The sequence below is a fragment of the Hyalella azteca genome, unplaced genomic scaffold (genome assembly GCF_000764305.2).
Source record: "Hyalella azteca isolate HAZT.00-mixed unplaced genomic scaffold, Hazt_2.0.2 contig6756, whole genome shotgun sequence".
Taxonomy (NCBI): domain Eukaryota; kingdom Metazoa; phylum Arthropoda; class Malacostraca; order Amphipoda; family Hyalellidae; genus Hyalella; species Hyalella azteca.
In genome coordinates this window covers 19,509-34,933 of record NW_025936908.1, presented here as the reverse complement: position 1 = coordinate 34,933, position 15,425 = coordinate 19,509, and the positions used below count along the sequence as shown (strand labels likewise).

General features: G+C 40.1%; 1 protein-coding gene across 1 annotated transcript; it reads left to right on the top strand.

Moving 5' to 3' along the window:
- Window positions 1-14: 14 nt before the first annotated feature.
- On the top strand, window positions 15-15,042 carry LOC108669849. The gene is made up of 10 exons (XM_018157277.2): window positions 15-133; window positions 389-471; window positions 7,280-7,439; window positions 7,897-8,044; window positions 9,075-9,223; window positions 9,829-10,032; window positions 11,610-11,752; window positions 12,019-12,136; window positions 14,509-14,631; window positions 14,815-15,042. Exons 2-10 carry the CDS (start codon window positions 410-412, stop codon window positions 15,040-15,042), a joined length of 1,335 nt encoding a protein of 444 aa, XP_018012766.2. The 5' UTR covers window positions 15-133; window positions 389-409.
- Window positions 15,043-15,425: the final 383 nt, after the last annotated feature.

The window sequence follows — 15,425 nt, the reverse complement described above, 5'->3', positions numbered from 1 at the left end:
TAAACAGGGTCGTCCGAACGTGTTGACAGCGGTGGACGTTAACCTATACAGGGAGCTTTTGTTATTCTTCCCCACGGACCTGCTGGATGTCGTTACTGCAGAGGGAGCTCAAATCGCTCTCGGCATCTTCAACGTAAGTTGTGCATGAGGTTAGGGAAGAGGGCAGCTGAAGCGAAAATTCTTGTCCATCTCTGTCCAAATGGTTAGTTTTACGAAGAAAGTAATGCTACTTGAAAATTTTTGAAAAAACGCAAAGTAGTGTTCCTAACTATGGTAGTTTTTAAACCCTGAATAGGTAAGTTTGTATAGGTGATATTTTCAGATATATAAGAACTTAATAACGAGAATTACTCTCTTCCTACCAATCACAAACCATGGACGCCTTCAGTCCTTGGCAGCAAGCGCCCTGATGCCGTGTCTTGACGAAAGAAGACGAGTGGCCATCGCTAATCTGATCACAAAGTACAAAGGGTAAGTAAACATCACAGTTGGGCATGTGACCATATGTAAAAGTGTCTTGAACGATTAAAATTTGACATGAATAAAGTATGATTCTTGGTGGTTGAAATGGTTCGATAACCTCTTTGAATTTTTCAGGGGCTGATTTACGTTACATTAGGTAGCGTGGCTTTTTTAGCAGATTGACTAGGGTGCGACACGGTGATTGGTCTGATTTATGTCTCGGTCGTATTTATAGTAATTATTTTAATAGTTACATGAAATTAAACAAAATGGAAAATTGTACAGCAAGTAAGACTTGAATTGATACTTTATATTGAGGGCAGACGCTTGATTTACATCAACCGACACATGTCTACTCTAAATTGAGAACTGACACTGGATTAATCTTCCAAAAGCTGTCTAGTACGCAACCTGGTCATCACCGAGAGGTGGCTATTCTGATGGATGCTGGTCTGTGTATAAGGTCTGCTAGCATTTTTGTAGTGGACGGGTGAATGTTTAGTTGTATGTTTTTGTCCGGTGTACCAGACTTTGTCGAAGGCTTTCGTCAGTGCACTATGCCAGTGGTTGTTGTTGCGGTGCCACTAAAAACAAAAGAAGACAGCAAGAGATTGCACAGTGTCTAGAAGGAACAAGGGGAAATGAAGAAGACAGTATGAGACGAAGTAATGCACCTAGCGCCAATATAATTTGTTATAGGTGTAAGGGGTTTGGTTGGGGTTAGGGAAGAGTGGAAGGAATCCGTGAGAGCTTTGAAAGGTTTTCCGAACGGAAAGTGGTATTTCGTTATAATTCATTATTTACACGATTGTGAGCTATTAAAAAATGTAAATGTTACGTCACTATACATATACTGTAAATGTGTTACTATACATATATACGTTTAGATATTTTTATTTTTCTGTGTTTTGTCATGTTATTTTTGAAGAGATGATATGAAGGTGAACGTGATAATGCTAATGATGAGAGTGGTGAGTCACTCGAGACTCGAAGGGTAGGTTTTGTTGAGTGTTGTTGGGATGTCTGTAGATCTTCGGTCTCGTCTTTACTGAGAGTCACTCTCGGTGAGTCGGCGTCAGTCCATCAATGCCAGCGTTAGCGATGTCAATCAGGCGTCTCATTGTATTAATTATAATTGATACGTATTATTTACTAGACGTGGTAGAGATTGATGGAAAAGTACTAGACCTGATTCAGCGTGGAAATCATCACGTAACAGATCACGCGATCAAGGCCTCAGCATTAGGCGAAAGTCGTGATTCTATAAATGGCTGGGAGCCTATAGTAATTTCCCCCGGTAACCAACAAGCACGCCCTAATGTAACATATGTTGGAGTTACTCCGACGAAACGGTCGACGTCTTAGCCTATACCTGTCTCTTATATTTCATGTATAAACACCTCTATTCTCTAGACAGATGGTGTTTTACTTATCCCTAGATAATGTGGCAATTTTTGGAATGTGGTCTGTCGATGAGTCGAGGTTCCGGAAATATGGACTGATACAAGTGCATTTGTGTCTGGTAATGAGCGAGTGTAATTATTGTCTTCCTATGTGGTTTTAGGAGCTGTTTCCTAGTGTTGTGTGTCTTTATGTGATTTTAGGAGCTGTTTCCTAGTGTTGTGTGTCTTGCATTTATTTCTGCGACGAGGTAAACGGGACGGGGGCAGTTCTGTTTTATACCCGTCGTGCTTTTAGAAAAAGTAGAATATTTTTGCTGAGAAGGTGGAGTCGATATCTCAATTGACTTATAGAGTTCTGGATAATATGGAATCCTTTGTGAATCTGCCTGAATCCTTTGTGAATCTGCCTAACGAGGCTGGCACGCGGTCAATATATAAGTACATCAAAGAAACGTCTCCGATGAATATTTGCTTACTGCACCTAAGTTGGATGAACCAGTGCCAAACGGACAAGACTCCTATATCTCAATGTCTGCTTGACGAGAGTGTGGCGCTCATTCTAATCAAGTGCAGATGTGGGAGAGACAAATTTCTCCTGATCTCATATATGTTAGAAAAAGGTTGTTTCATTGACAAATGTCACGTGTACAAATATCTGACGACAAAGAGACCGTTAATTAAACATGTGCGAAGTAGATAAGTGTCAGATAAATTGGTTTACAGTGGGCGAATGACATGGAATAGTTTCCAAATGCCAAGTATCTTATGAATGAATGTCTAATGCACAAAATTTAGTTTGAAAAAGTATATTTTGGAGCGATATTCAAGCATGTGGAAGTTGAATATATGTCTGATGTCAACCAAACTAGAGACAAATTACTCTTGAACAAGAAAATAATAACACAGTAGTAAATGGTGTACAAGTGACTGCCATTCTGGATTAGGATGGACAAATCAAATACTAAACAATTCATTGATTGAATCACAAAACCCTTGTTGTTGTGAAAGAAAGAGAAAATAACTCCATCTGACTATCAATGAATCAGATTAAAATAATTCTAAGAAGCTAATTCTGTATTCTTGTAAGAATTTAGTTGGCCTCAGAGTTTAATTGGACGGCATTATATTTCAGAAAAACAATCACTTGGCTAACTTCAAGAAGTCATATATAATTGCATATATTTAAAAGTATTTATAAAATTTTCTATAGTGCATTAGCCAAAAACTAAACTTTATCTTACCTGGAGAAAAATATCATGAACATCACATGTATAAATTGCATTGACATACCCTTGTAAACATATGACGACTGCATGATAACATAACATATTGATCTCGGCGCTGAAGTGTAGGCCTGATGTGGCCTGTCGCCGATTCTTTTCCTTTTCGTGCCGTGTTCACAGAAGATCTTAGTTTATAGCCGTGGCCCCTGGTGTTGATTCTTGTTTCAAATTCTGGTAATCCTTCGGGGACCTTGTATAAACCATGAGTATACTTGTATATTTCAATGAGGTCCCCACGCAGACGTCGATAACTGAGGCTTGGAAGCTTCATAATCTTCAATCTTTCTTCATAGGAGATAGGACTTGCCCTCCAAGCCTGGAATTATCCTTGTTGCACGTCTTTGAACATTCTCTAGTAAATTTCTGTCCTTTTCAAATCTCGGTGACCACACAACGTTTCAAAACTAGATTCGGGCGCACGACAGCAACAAACAACTGCTTCATCGCTTCTGCATCTAGGAACTCGTATGAGCGTCTGATTAGTCCAAGAATTTTGTTGGATGTGTTAGCTTGCGTTTCAACATGCTTAGAAAATTTCAGCTCCTTGTGGCCATAAACTCCGAGATCTTTTTCCATACTTGACTTTTCAATCATTACTCTCTCGTTGCAACCATGTCTTCTCATACTGTAATCTTGCTGTTCATTGTTCTTCCCGAGGTGAAGTACTTTACACTTGCCAGCATTAAACCGCAGCTGCCACGTATCATCCCAGTTAACTAAGCTGTCAAGATCATCTTGTAATTGCGCTTTATTCGACGCATCCTTCACTGTATTATAAACTTTTGTGTCGTCGGTATACATGGAACAGACGCTGGAGACTGCTTCAGGCAAATCGTTTATAGAAGCAACGAACAAAATAGGCCCAAGAACGCTCCCTTGTGGCATGCCACTGCGCACTGTTACCCAGTCTGACACGGTTCCGTTAATACTGACACGTTGTCGTCTACCTACTAGAAAATCGAGGTACAATGCATCCACTGGCTCCCTTTCGTCCAGCAGGTGAGTCTAATCGTTCAACGTAGATAATAAGTTAGTGGTGCAGGATCTACCGGCGATAAAACCATGTTGACAATCTGCTATGAGATGGTGAGCATTCAAGTGATCGATAATCCTATCCCTAACAACAGATTCCATTAGCTTACAATCAACACTAGTCAGACTGACAGGGCGATAGTTGCCGGGGCTGCTTTTGTAACCTTTTTTGAAGTATGGTGTTACTTGGGCTTCTTTCCAGTCGGACGGCAAAGTTCCTTCGTTCAAGGTTTTTTGAAAGAATACTGTCAATGGGCCGGCCAGAACGGCTGCTAATTCTTTGAGCAATCTGAGATGGAAGCCGTCTGGTCCAAATGACTTGTTGGGATTTAGAGCTACCAGGCGCTTGAGAACCTCTTCTTCGCGTATATCAAAACATATTAACTTCGAGCCAACTGGGCGCTCCTCAATATCTGGAATACTGTTCAAGTTCTCATCTGTGAACACACTGCTGAAGAACTGATTAAGAACATTAGCCCTGCCCTCATCAGAGGAGATCTTTCGTTGGTCTACTTTCAAATCAGATATACCGTCATTTGACTTACACTTCGAACTAGCGTACAATAGGAAGTCTTTCGGATTCTTTTTTGCATTTTAGCAATATTTTTTTTCGAAGTTTTTCACTGCAGTGCGAAAAAGTTCTTTAGCTCGATTTCGAGCTCTGGCATACAGGTTATAATCAGACTCGCAGCGAGTTCGTAAATAACGCTCGTAGGCTACTTTCTTGGTCTTTAGCTGAGTCTTAACTGCACTGTTCATCCACTGGGACATTTTGACTCCTCCAAGCGTAATCTTGGGTACACAGGCATCAACTGCAGACATAACCGTGTCTTTGAGAAACGACCATGAATCAGCCACGCTCATGTCCTTAATACAGTCCGAAATATTCCTCGCATTCACCGTTTCACGGAGTTTATCATAGTCGCTCTTCGCAAAGTTCAAACGTTCAGGCTTCCGAAGCGTCTTTTCTGCACAACACTTAATATTGAAGAAACATTGATTGGTGGCGGCTTTTGCCCATCGGAGTATCGTGGCGAAGCTCATCTATCATTGATTCTTCACTATTAAACACAAGATCTAGAATATTTGGGGTCTGTTTACCCCTAAAATGGGTTGGCTTGGTGATGTTCTGGATTAAAAATGAGTCTCGCACAGACTCCAAGAACAAGGATGCTGGGTGATTCTCATCTCTTGGAGGAGATTCATCTGCCCAGTCTCTTTCTGATGGTTAAAGTCACCAACGATCAACGTATGCGACCTGCTGAATGACATGCTCGGTAAAAGGCTGTTTAGTACTTTATTGTTAGCAGAGGAGCTGTTAGGTGATCTGTAAATGACCCCTATGAGGAGGCTATCTTTGCCTTTTAGAGTAAGTTCGCACCACACTGATTCTCCAGCTGATTGATGCTCTGCAGATAACTTAACTTGCTGGGCCCCATAAGAGGTTCTAACCCACAGAGCTACACCTCTACTGCACTGCTCTTCATTTAAGTTATGAAAACAATCAAAACCTGGCAGCTGAAATTCAACAGGTACAATTTTCCCCCCGTGATTTTTAGGGAGTGTTTCTGTAATACAAATCATGTCTATACACTCGTTTGCGATCACAGTTAACAGTTCACTTTTTTGTTCAAAACGGAATCCGAGTTCGTGTAAAAATATTTTAAATCTTTTTGTGCACTTTCACTTTGATGTATGCGGTTACTTCCTACAATATTTACAGGCCTTGATCTACGGACATCATTCCTACTAATTACTTGTCCTCCATCTAATCTGACTGTCCGTGAGCAGCCGGTGTTGCCTTGACAGCTTGGAAGTGATTGACCTGATTTTCCGTGCCTTTCCGCCTGATTCTCGCCTACCACTTCTTGCGAAAAACCGCCCTTTTTAAGGGGGTGGAATCTCTTTTTACAAAAACTGACTTGTAATCAGCGGATTCTCCAAGCTTTCTCGCTGTTTTCAGCACGCTCCAGAACTGAGCAGAATCCTTTACAGTCACCAGCAGAGGTCTGAAGGTGTTGCCAGCAGCATCCTTCGAGCGTAGCCTCTTGCAAGATATAACATCAATCGATGTGTTGAGTACCTTGCTGCAACAGTCTACAACAAAGGCCGAGTCATCCATCATTCGGTCCTTCGCATCAGATGCGTTACTTTCAGGAATCCCAAACCAGACCAGGTTGGCTTTCCTACGTTCTCTATCAATTAATTCACGTGCGCTTTCACTAGCGACTTCAGATAAATCAGCTGTCTTTTTCTTTACTTCCATTTCTTCCGTATTTTTCAACTGAGCCTTCACTTCAGTCAGCTCATTGCATAGCGAGCTCAGTTTGTCACTCAGCGAGCGCACCATCTCACTCAAGAAGTTAACTACATCATTCAACAATTTCGACTCATTGCCGTGCTCTTCCACCAACTCCTCTTTTTTTCGAGCACCAAGAGTTGGTTTTTCGCAATCACGGCAAAACCAATGAAGCAATTTAGATTTCTGGAGAAATGAGTACTCCTTAGAGTTCAACTTCGAACAGCTGATACAAATGAGATCTTCGCATCGTTCACAGGTGACCGTCTGGACTTCGCTCAGAGAGATCTCTTTGCATTACCTGCAAACTTTCATCTCTAACTGGGCTGATTTGATTTTATTTTTTATTCTAGAGGCCGTAGAGGGCTTTTCTCTAGCGACCGTAGAGGGCTTTTCGACTATTTTTTTTTATTTTCTGTCCAGCCATTATTAAATGCACGAACTAGATCTCTTGAACGGAGAAAAGGACGGAGAGAATTACAGAAAAGGACGACTAACGACGATGAACGACTATTATACTGTATATCCGTAAAATCGTCCACTACTGGTGAGGCGAGTGTTAATTTTACATTAATCAATTTGATGATGACTAAAAGTTATATTAGGCATTACTTATACAAGTAAAATATATATTTCTTAATTTATATCAGTAATAATTAGCCAATTTATTGACGAAGCGATGAGATAACTAGGGTAAACCTCACACATCTACGCTCTGTGCATTAAACATGCATAAGTTCGAATGCTGCTACATATATTTCCTAAATTGTTTTTATAAACTTCTATTGATGACCCCGCAGCGATGACCCGACGACATGGCGGCAAATGTCGGGGCTGTGTTGCCTGCTGTACACGCTGCCGTCGGGGACGCTGAGCCGCATCCCCCGCGGGGCCCTCATGTCCTGTCGGTGCCCCATCGCCGACCGCGCCCAGTACGCCCCAGAGGACGAGGCCCGGCAGGTCAATAATCAAATTCCATCGTGTTCAATAAATTACTCAGAAATATTATGTACTCGTGATGCTTCAATTTTAAAAATTCTATATTTTTTCTCTCACTCACATTATGTGAATAATTTAGTTTCACCTAAAACGGTTCTTCATTCCTTTAATGGAGTAACCGCTGTTACTCCATTTGACTCGAAATATCTGCCGGGACAATTCTGCAGAAATCAGCAACTGCGAGCTACGGAAACTCGAAAATTATTTCTTGTAAGCCAAAGAAGACACAACAGTTTCTTCAAATAATTACCGCACTTCCGTCTCCTGCCGAACGTTTAGTTCGGTTCCGCCATGCCGCCTTACTATTGGCAGCGTGTTGCATTAGCAAACACAACCAGATGATGTCACGTCATTTCGAGGTGTGTTCAACGGCTTAACTACGTGTAACATCACCAGAAGTTCGTTCCCTTTCCCTCAGATGGAGTGCCGCAGCGACCTCGGCGAGGACTACGACGCCGAGCTCTGGCAGCGCGACAACGTGTTACGCGTGCAGGCCTGGGCGGCGCTGGACATCCTCGACCCTTACACCATCCCCGGCTACAGCCCCAGCGGGAGGAGGAAGAGAGGTGAGGTGGATATAGCTCTGGCTCAGTTGGTCTCCATGACCATATACTCAAGCCATGTCCGAACTTGAGTATATATTCAAGTCTTTGACATTCGCCACCCGCCTCTTGATGTTAGGTTTGACATTCGCCACCCGCCTCTCACGCTGTACCAGTTGACGCTGACAGCGTGAGCAAAATTCACTAGCCGAGCTGCCTGAAATGTATATGTTCGGACGAATAAATAAAATGGAATCAATTTCGATGGTAAGATCTTGGCTGTAACCATAGAATTTAATAACAATACATTAATTTGAATTTGAGGGTAAAATCCAGCTATAAATATAATTTTAATTTGTATGTGTATTTTTCTGGTCAGATTGTCTTACAATTAATGAGACCAAGAAAATTAAGTAAAAGAATCGTTATCGGCATATTAGTACTAGGATTCATGATATGTATAAATCACATCGAAAGCAGTTGAAAAAGTTTTGTCTATATTCAACGCCAGATTTTTCAACTGCTTTCGAGGTGATATATTCACGTCATGAATCTTGGTACAAATATGCCGATAACGATTCTTTTACTTAATTGTCTTGGTCTCATTAATTGTAAGACAATCTGACCAGAAAAATACACGTACAAATTAAAATTATATTTATATCTGGATTTTGCTCTCAAATTCAAATTATTATATTGTTAATAAATCGTTGTCAATAAATTCTATGGTTACAGCCAAGATTCATATATTCGAAATATTCAACGCCCGATGAGTGACTTACGGATGGACGAAATAAATCAATGCATCACCGTATCAGCGTTTGATTTATTATCCTGATCAGGCGCTCGTATTATTATCGCCTGGTATGGCCACCAACAACTTGCATTATTGGTAATTTATTGAAAACTTAACTTCTAAATTACCATTCTTGTAAAACGCAAACATCAGTTTTCGAAGTATGTTTCTTTTACATTATTGGTCTTTTAAGTATGTTTATCACTCGGCGGCAGACGAGTAATCATGGTTTACTGGCTCAATCAAATATTCGTGCAGCTTTGAGGGATGTCGCGCTGTGTAATCGCGCTTCAGTTAACGGGGTGGACGACATCAGCGTCGAGGAACTGAGCGCCGCGTCCACAAGCGACATCATGAAGTGCCTGAATCCCCTGGGGGATCGAAAAATGGACAAGAGTAAAGCAAAGGTGACAATTTAGTATATTACTGTCGTGGTAGAATATTATGGTCATGACATAACAATGATACAGAACGAAAAAGCCGATGATTTAATCAATTCGTGAAACACTACTTGAATCAATTCGCGATAACCCTCCCTAGCTACACTAAATGATTGCAATGAAAATTGCATCGAAATTCCAGTGATTCTTTAATAAGACCATTTGGCTGTACCTGTATATTTTTAATATTTCGACGCATTTAGACGCAAATATTTCCAAGAAATGGGTGATATATCTCAAGAGACTGATTGTACATAAGAAATTTGAATTTTATGATACGGAGACTGAAAAACTAAAAATGATGGTTGTTGTGATAACCTTGCGGACACACAGAGATAATTTTCATCAAAAATTATGATGTAAGTGGCCTTTAGAGCCATGAATTCTGTTCACAAAACAAATTAGTCGAGTCACAATGCCATAGAAGATGTGCAATGGAATAGTCACAATGTGTTATTGCAGTTTGTACAACTATTTATTCAATATCGTTCTAAGACTAAAATGGGATTGTATTCGCCAATATTTTCACGTTTGAGCAACCAATTTTTACATATCGTCCTCGATTCATACAGATCCTGGCGAATAAAGTGCGAGATTCCTTTAAATCGAAGTCTTGGTCAAGTCTCACCAACTCGCTCATGAGAAAAATGAACTTCATCATGGAAGGCCTCGAGGCCAACGAATTCCATGAACTACCATCTTTTTGCCCTCCGGATGACTTCTCTGAAGCTATCACTGTTTTGGGCGATGAGAAGAAGAGGTTCTTAATCGACGAGGTGAAAAATTTCCTTAATTTAACTCTGAAAAAACATAACCTTGTACGTTTAAAGAAGTACGTTCAATGCAGATGAATGGTTTAGCGACGAAGAGCACTCATAGTTACAAATAAACAATAAATGAAGGAAAGTCGTGATAAAAGATCATTACTTTTCAAACAGTGCCGGCAATGATTAGTCAAATAATAATTATTGGTTGCAAGAGATACGAGAAGTTATTTATGTTCAACGATCGAGAGGATTCCCATCCGCTTTCAGAGTGTGGTCCAGTACCCAATAATAACTGGTAGTTGTTAGATGACCAATTGATCGCCAGTAAAACTTCCAAGGAATAAACTTATATTGATTCATTGCACTGAAATCCATCACCGTTGAAGAACCATATTTTTAACCAGACAAACAACGATAGAAAATTTTAAAACTGATGAATGTGTTAAGCAATGTGTTCGAGTTGGTTTCAGCATAACCTCTATACTATCTGGAACGTTCAACGTTTCATTTTCGATATTAATGAATAAAAATAGGAAATATTCACTATTGCCTTTATTTGAATAGAAAAAATTAGGCATCTCTATTGTTTACTTGCGGCATTATTTTTATTTATCTCAGGAAACGTATCATTCGATTGAATTGAAATCATTCGCGAAAACAGGCGTAATTAACTAGTAGACGGCAGCTGCTGACAGACGTAGGGTTTCTCTCAGTTGGCAAAAATGTTGGTCGTAATTCGATGCGACCAACACCACCCGTAGAAGTAAAAGTATGGACTTACGCTTGGCATGCTACAATTGACGAAAATGTTTAGCATTTTTTAGTTTAAAAATACCACAGTTTGCGTGGGCTGGATTTTTGTGTGTATGGGTTCACAATGTCTATAAATCCTTTAGATTTCAACGTCTTGAATCCTTCTTAAGCGCAATTGATGATTTCAATTTGACCAATGAACGTGTCTGAGAGCGTGAGTGATGAGGGTTTTAGCAAATATAATTAATATTCCTGTGATCATGCAACTAGAATATGAGACAAAGCAATGATTTTAGAAATGCACTGATTCTAATAAGATTAGAATGACTATAAAATTTGCGAGAAAAACTCCAATATCATTACTCAATGAGACCTGCTCTTTCCGATTACGCAAAATTGGAATGCTTGAGAAATTTATGCGTTGCTTTGCGATCAGATCTCGGTAATTCTTCATTGCCAGATTTTCGCAAAAGCCTAAATTTTATCATCAAAATTTCCGAATTGTTCGATCGTTATCTTTGAATTTGTTCAGGTTAAAGCAATATGTTATTAACTCGGGAGCGATGTCTACTAATATATCACTACTGGTTTGAAGAACTCTGCTGAAGTTAAATCTTAGTGACTCGATGAAACTAAAAACTACTCGGAAACGACTTTTCATTTGCTTGAGTGCCTGCTGATATTGCGGTTAAAAATTTAGAGAAATTAGGCTGTTTAACCAATATTTAATGCATTCTTATGCATAGAAAATATGTGAAAGCGCCGAAATATAAATTTAAACATTCAATAAAAGATAAAAATTACTTACTACCTTATCTTACTTGCTCCCACAGCTCATAGCGATTAAGGATAAGGTACTCGACAAGACATGTCAGACCCTTGCCAACTTGACGGACAATCAGCTCGTTCTGCTCAACCGCCTCTGGTGCGTCGTCGAAGAATCTGATTTCAAAATCCTCAGTCCCAAGCGAGCTGTGTGAGTCAATTGATGCATTCAGCTGTTTTTATAAGGAAAAAACAAGTCATAGTGAATATAGTGGCGAATTTACAATAATTAAACTATAAATTTTATCACTATTAGAAACTTTTCCATATGAAAAATCTTTATTGCTATAAATAATTATTATTTTGGCAATCTCTCCTAAATTTAGCAGCAGTTGTAGGAACAAAAAAGTGTGTGGTAAAACTTATGTTGAATTGCTTGCTATAATTTGACTACTGTTGTACGTCTCATACACGCAGGCTCCTGCTGGGCTTGGTCGACCTCGCTGGCACCTTGGCATGGTGCAACAGAGACCTGTTAGCAGAACTCGCTGCAAAGGCGCTCGCATATTACGCCAGACCGTTGTGCAGAGCCCACGTAATTATGCACTAGAATGGTGACAACATTTGTGCCCGCAATATTGCCACATCTAATATTGTAGTGCCACTATGACGCGATAGTGGTGACACTATGCACTGTCATCTTTTTACATTTTCGGATGCCAGTTGGTCGAACGAGACACTATCTCATGCCGCAGAACCTCTGATTCCAATTTTTTCTGTAATTTTTTGTTTTTAATTTATCCGATAAATTATAAGTAATCCCATTCTTTATGTCGCTTTCCGCTGCCATTCAAATAATTAAATTGACCTCCTCATCATATATGATTAAAACAAATACAAGTGGATACAATATATGAAATTTCGTTGCAATAAAAGACACATACGATAATGAGAGCAATATAACACCCAACGGTGTTAAAAAAATTTACGCTTAACACGGCATAGCCATCATAAATTGTAACATTATTTGAAACTTCAACAAAATATTAATAAATCTCTTGCTAATATGTGTAAAATAAAATTATTCAATAATTTGATATTAATTTCGAATAATGATTGATTCGTGGATCTCATGTTTCAGCAATATCAAAGGAAAACACAAATCATTGATAAAAATTTCCTAGCATAGATCCTTTTATTATGATAATGCTTCATATAACGTCGCTGAATTTGGGATATGCACTTATGGAAGTTTATGAACTGATCGAGAAATTAACATTTCGTTTCACCCCAGAGAATATGAACTTTTTGGATACCATGTATAATCTTGGCATAAAGTTTGCTGTGGTGGCCACAAAATATCTCCGGGAGAGTCTTCAGCGTAACATCCGAACAGAGCAAAAAATACAAGAAGTATGGAGTTACAGACAATAAATTAATGCTATTCTAGAACATCTATGAAGAGAGATATTTTAATTATTCCTTATTAATATAGAGATATTATTATATTATATTATTCCTGCTATGCAGTCGCGGGAACACAGCACCCAACACAATTTACGCACCTTAGTATCCCTAGCATCCTTAGTATTTGTTTGGGACATAGCAGTCCCAGGCCACGATGGATCGCCGCCTCTGATTATCGTTCATCCGCCCTCATTTGGGCCACCTGATGCGCTATGGTGTTGCTTGCTTCTCGCCGCTGGTAGTGTTGCAGGGGAGGTCGATCTGGGATTGTGCTCAGGAACTCGTCTAGTTGTCTCTTGAAGGTCTCCAGGGTGAACTCCCCCTCTCTTAGATCCCTTGGTAGGGCGTTGAACAGCCTTGGCCCTGCCACGGAAAGCGATCCTTCCCTCAGGGATTGAAATCTGACTGCGGATCTGTTACGCAGGGGGAGGATCTTGCACAGTCTCCCCCTTCTCTCGTTGTCGCACCTGGGCCTATACTTTCAAAAAAGTTAAGAGATCGTAAGTTCATCCGCCAATCATTGACGGCCTTTCAAGCCAAATCCACCAATCATGGACCAGAAAATAGAGCGTAAGTACTTACGTTCACTTAGCGAGTTTTGAAAGTATGGCCCCTGGTAGATTCTGCTAGGGGCCGTCGTAACCTCGTCTAGCACGTTAATTAGCGGCTCTACGTGTGCGTTTCGTTGTTTTTTTCCCAGGAAATAAACCAACAATTACTTTTCTTGTGACTTTAGGGTGCAAAGTACGTTCAAAGTTCCCAATACCTCATAATTAGCGGACACTGCTGAATCTGGAAACAAAGTTAGACAAATTCATGTGATGATTTTTCGTTGACTGGAACTAATACTCTATACGCTAGTGCCTGGTGAGTGTGAGCATAGGGTAGCCTAACCAGCCATTTACGTGTCATTCGACTCTAACTTTTGTGTCAAGTAACTTCCCTAACATCTGAATGCGACTGATTACAGTGGGCAAGCGATTCACTTCTGATTCTTTCTAAGTCGAGTGTTAAGAGAATTTCCTCCCATAAATAAAATGAAATCTAAGTTGAGGCAGCCCAAACTTTCGGTCTTCATCATTATCAAGTAATGAACTTATTTGACCTTCTACCTATAGCGTAAGATTTTATGTTGAGAAATGAAACCTATGGCGTTTAATTTCTCAACTTTTATGTTTTATTGAATATGCAATAGAACACTAGCGCCGTCATTATTTCTAACTAATTTGAGTTATCCTGAGCATAAAAAAATTCCAAAGGAATGGAGAAGTATATCAGAAGTAAACATGAAAAACATTCATACCCGGAGGGGCAATTTAAGGTTACGCGCCTACTCATGCCTTGTTCGATCAAAAGTCTAGTAGACAATTACGGTGGCTGAACAAAATAAAAAGAAGGCAGTGCATGCGTGTTAGTCGCGATGTCGTTTTTCAGCTTGAGGGAACAGGCGAAATATTCACTAGTTCACCATCGTATGTTACTCACAACGACGTATTTCAGGTGCGGGAGATGGGCGTGGTGTTTGCAGGGATTGAAGCGGCCATAATCCCATCTATCGAACCATCCGCCCTGATCGGACTTACAGCTGCTGCAATGCGCGCAATGACCAGCGACGCAATTCAAGTACGAATTGGTATAATGCTCATAAGCGAACAAACAAAGTTACGGCTTTTTGTTGGAATTTTTCATTACACGAGGTGAATGTTACGTGTTATACAGCTTGAAAGTTCCAAAAGTTTTTCCATAGCTTTGTGTTACACCTCACTTCAGTATCTATGCCATAAATTTTTGACTGTTCCTCTGAAGGCGATGAGTCCATTGCAACTGCGCTGTCTCTCTGCCACGACAGCGATGGCCATGAGCCCTGTTATAAGGGAAAGCCTGTCGGTGGAACAGAAGGCGGCTCTTCATGAGGCCATAGGAGGCACTGGAGGTGTCTCCAAGCGAGGTAAGGCGGCACTAGAGGAGGCCATTAGAGGCAGAGAAGCCACCAGTCGAGGAGAGTCCATCACTATAGGTACCATTTTGACCTAACTACTATTAGGGCCTGTGTTTGTGCTTCTTCGACAAGTTCGGTAGTAAGAGAAAGGTGGAGATGGCGTAAATGGATGATATGGAATGGCTGGCTTCTACATCGGCCCTAGTACTAACACTAATGAATCAAACGATAAAAATTATTGATGGTCTGGATAACGATTTCCATCAGCACTCGTTTAATCAATTTAAATGCTAGTCATAATCAATGCTATCAGGGTATTTTTGCCCGCCTGAGGAATGTTATTTCACTAGGTGTGGTATTACAAACATGGATGTATTAACTCTACATCGGATTCTTTACCTATATTGCCGCTCACAATAACTCAAATAATTGTTAAATTAAAGGTCGGGCGAAGAAATTCTTCCAAACTAATACCAAG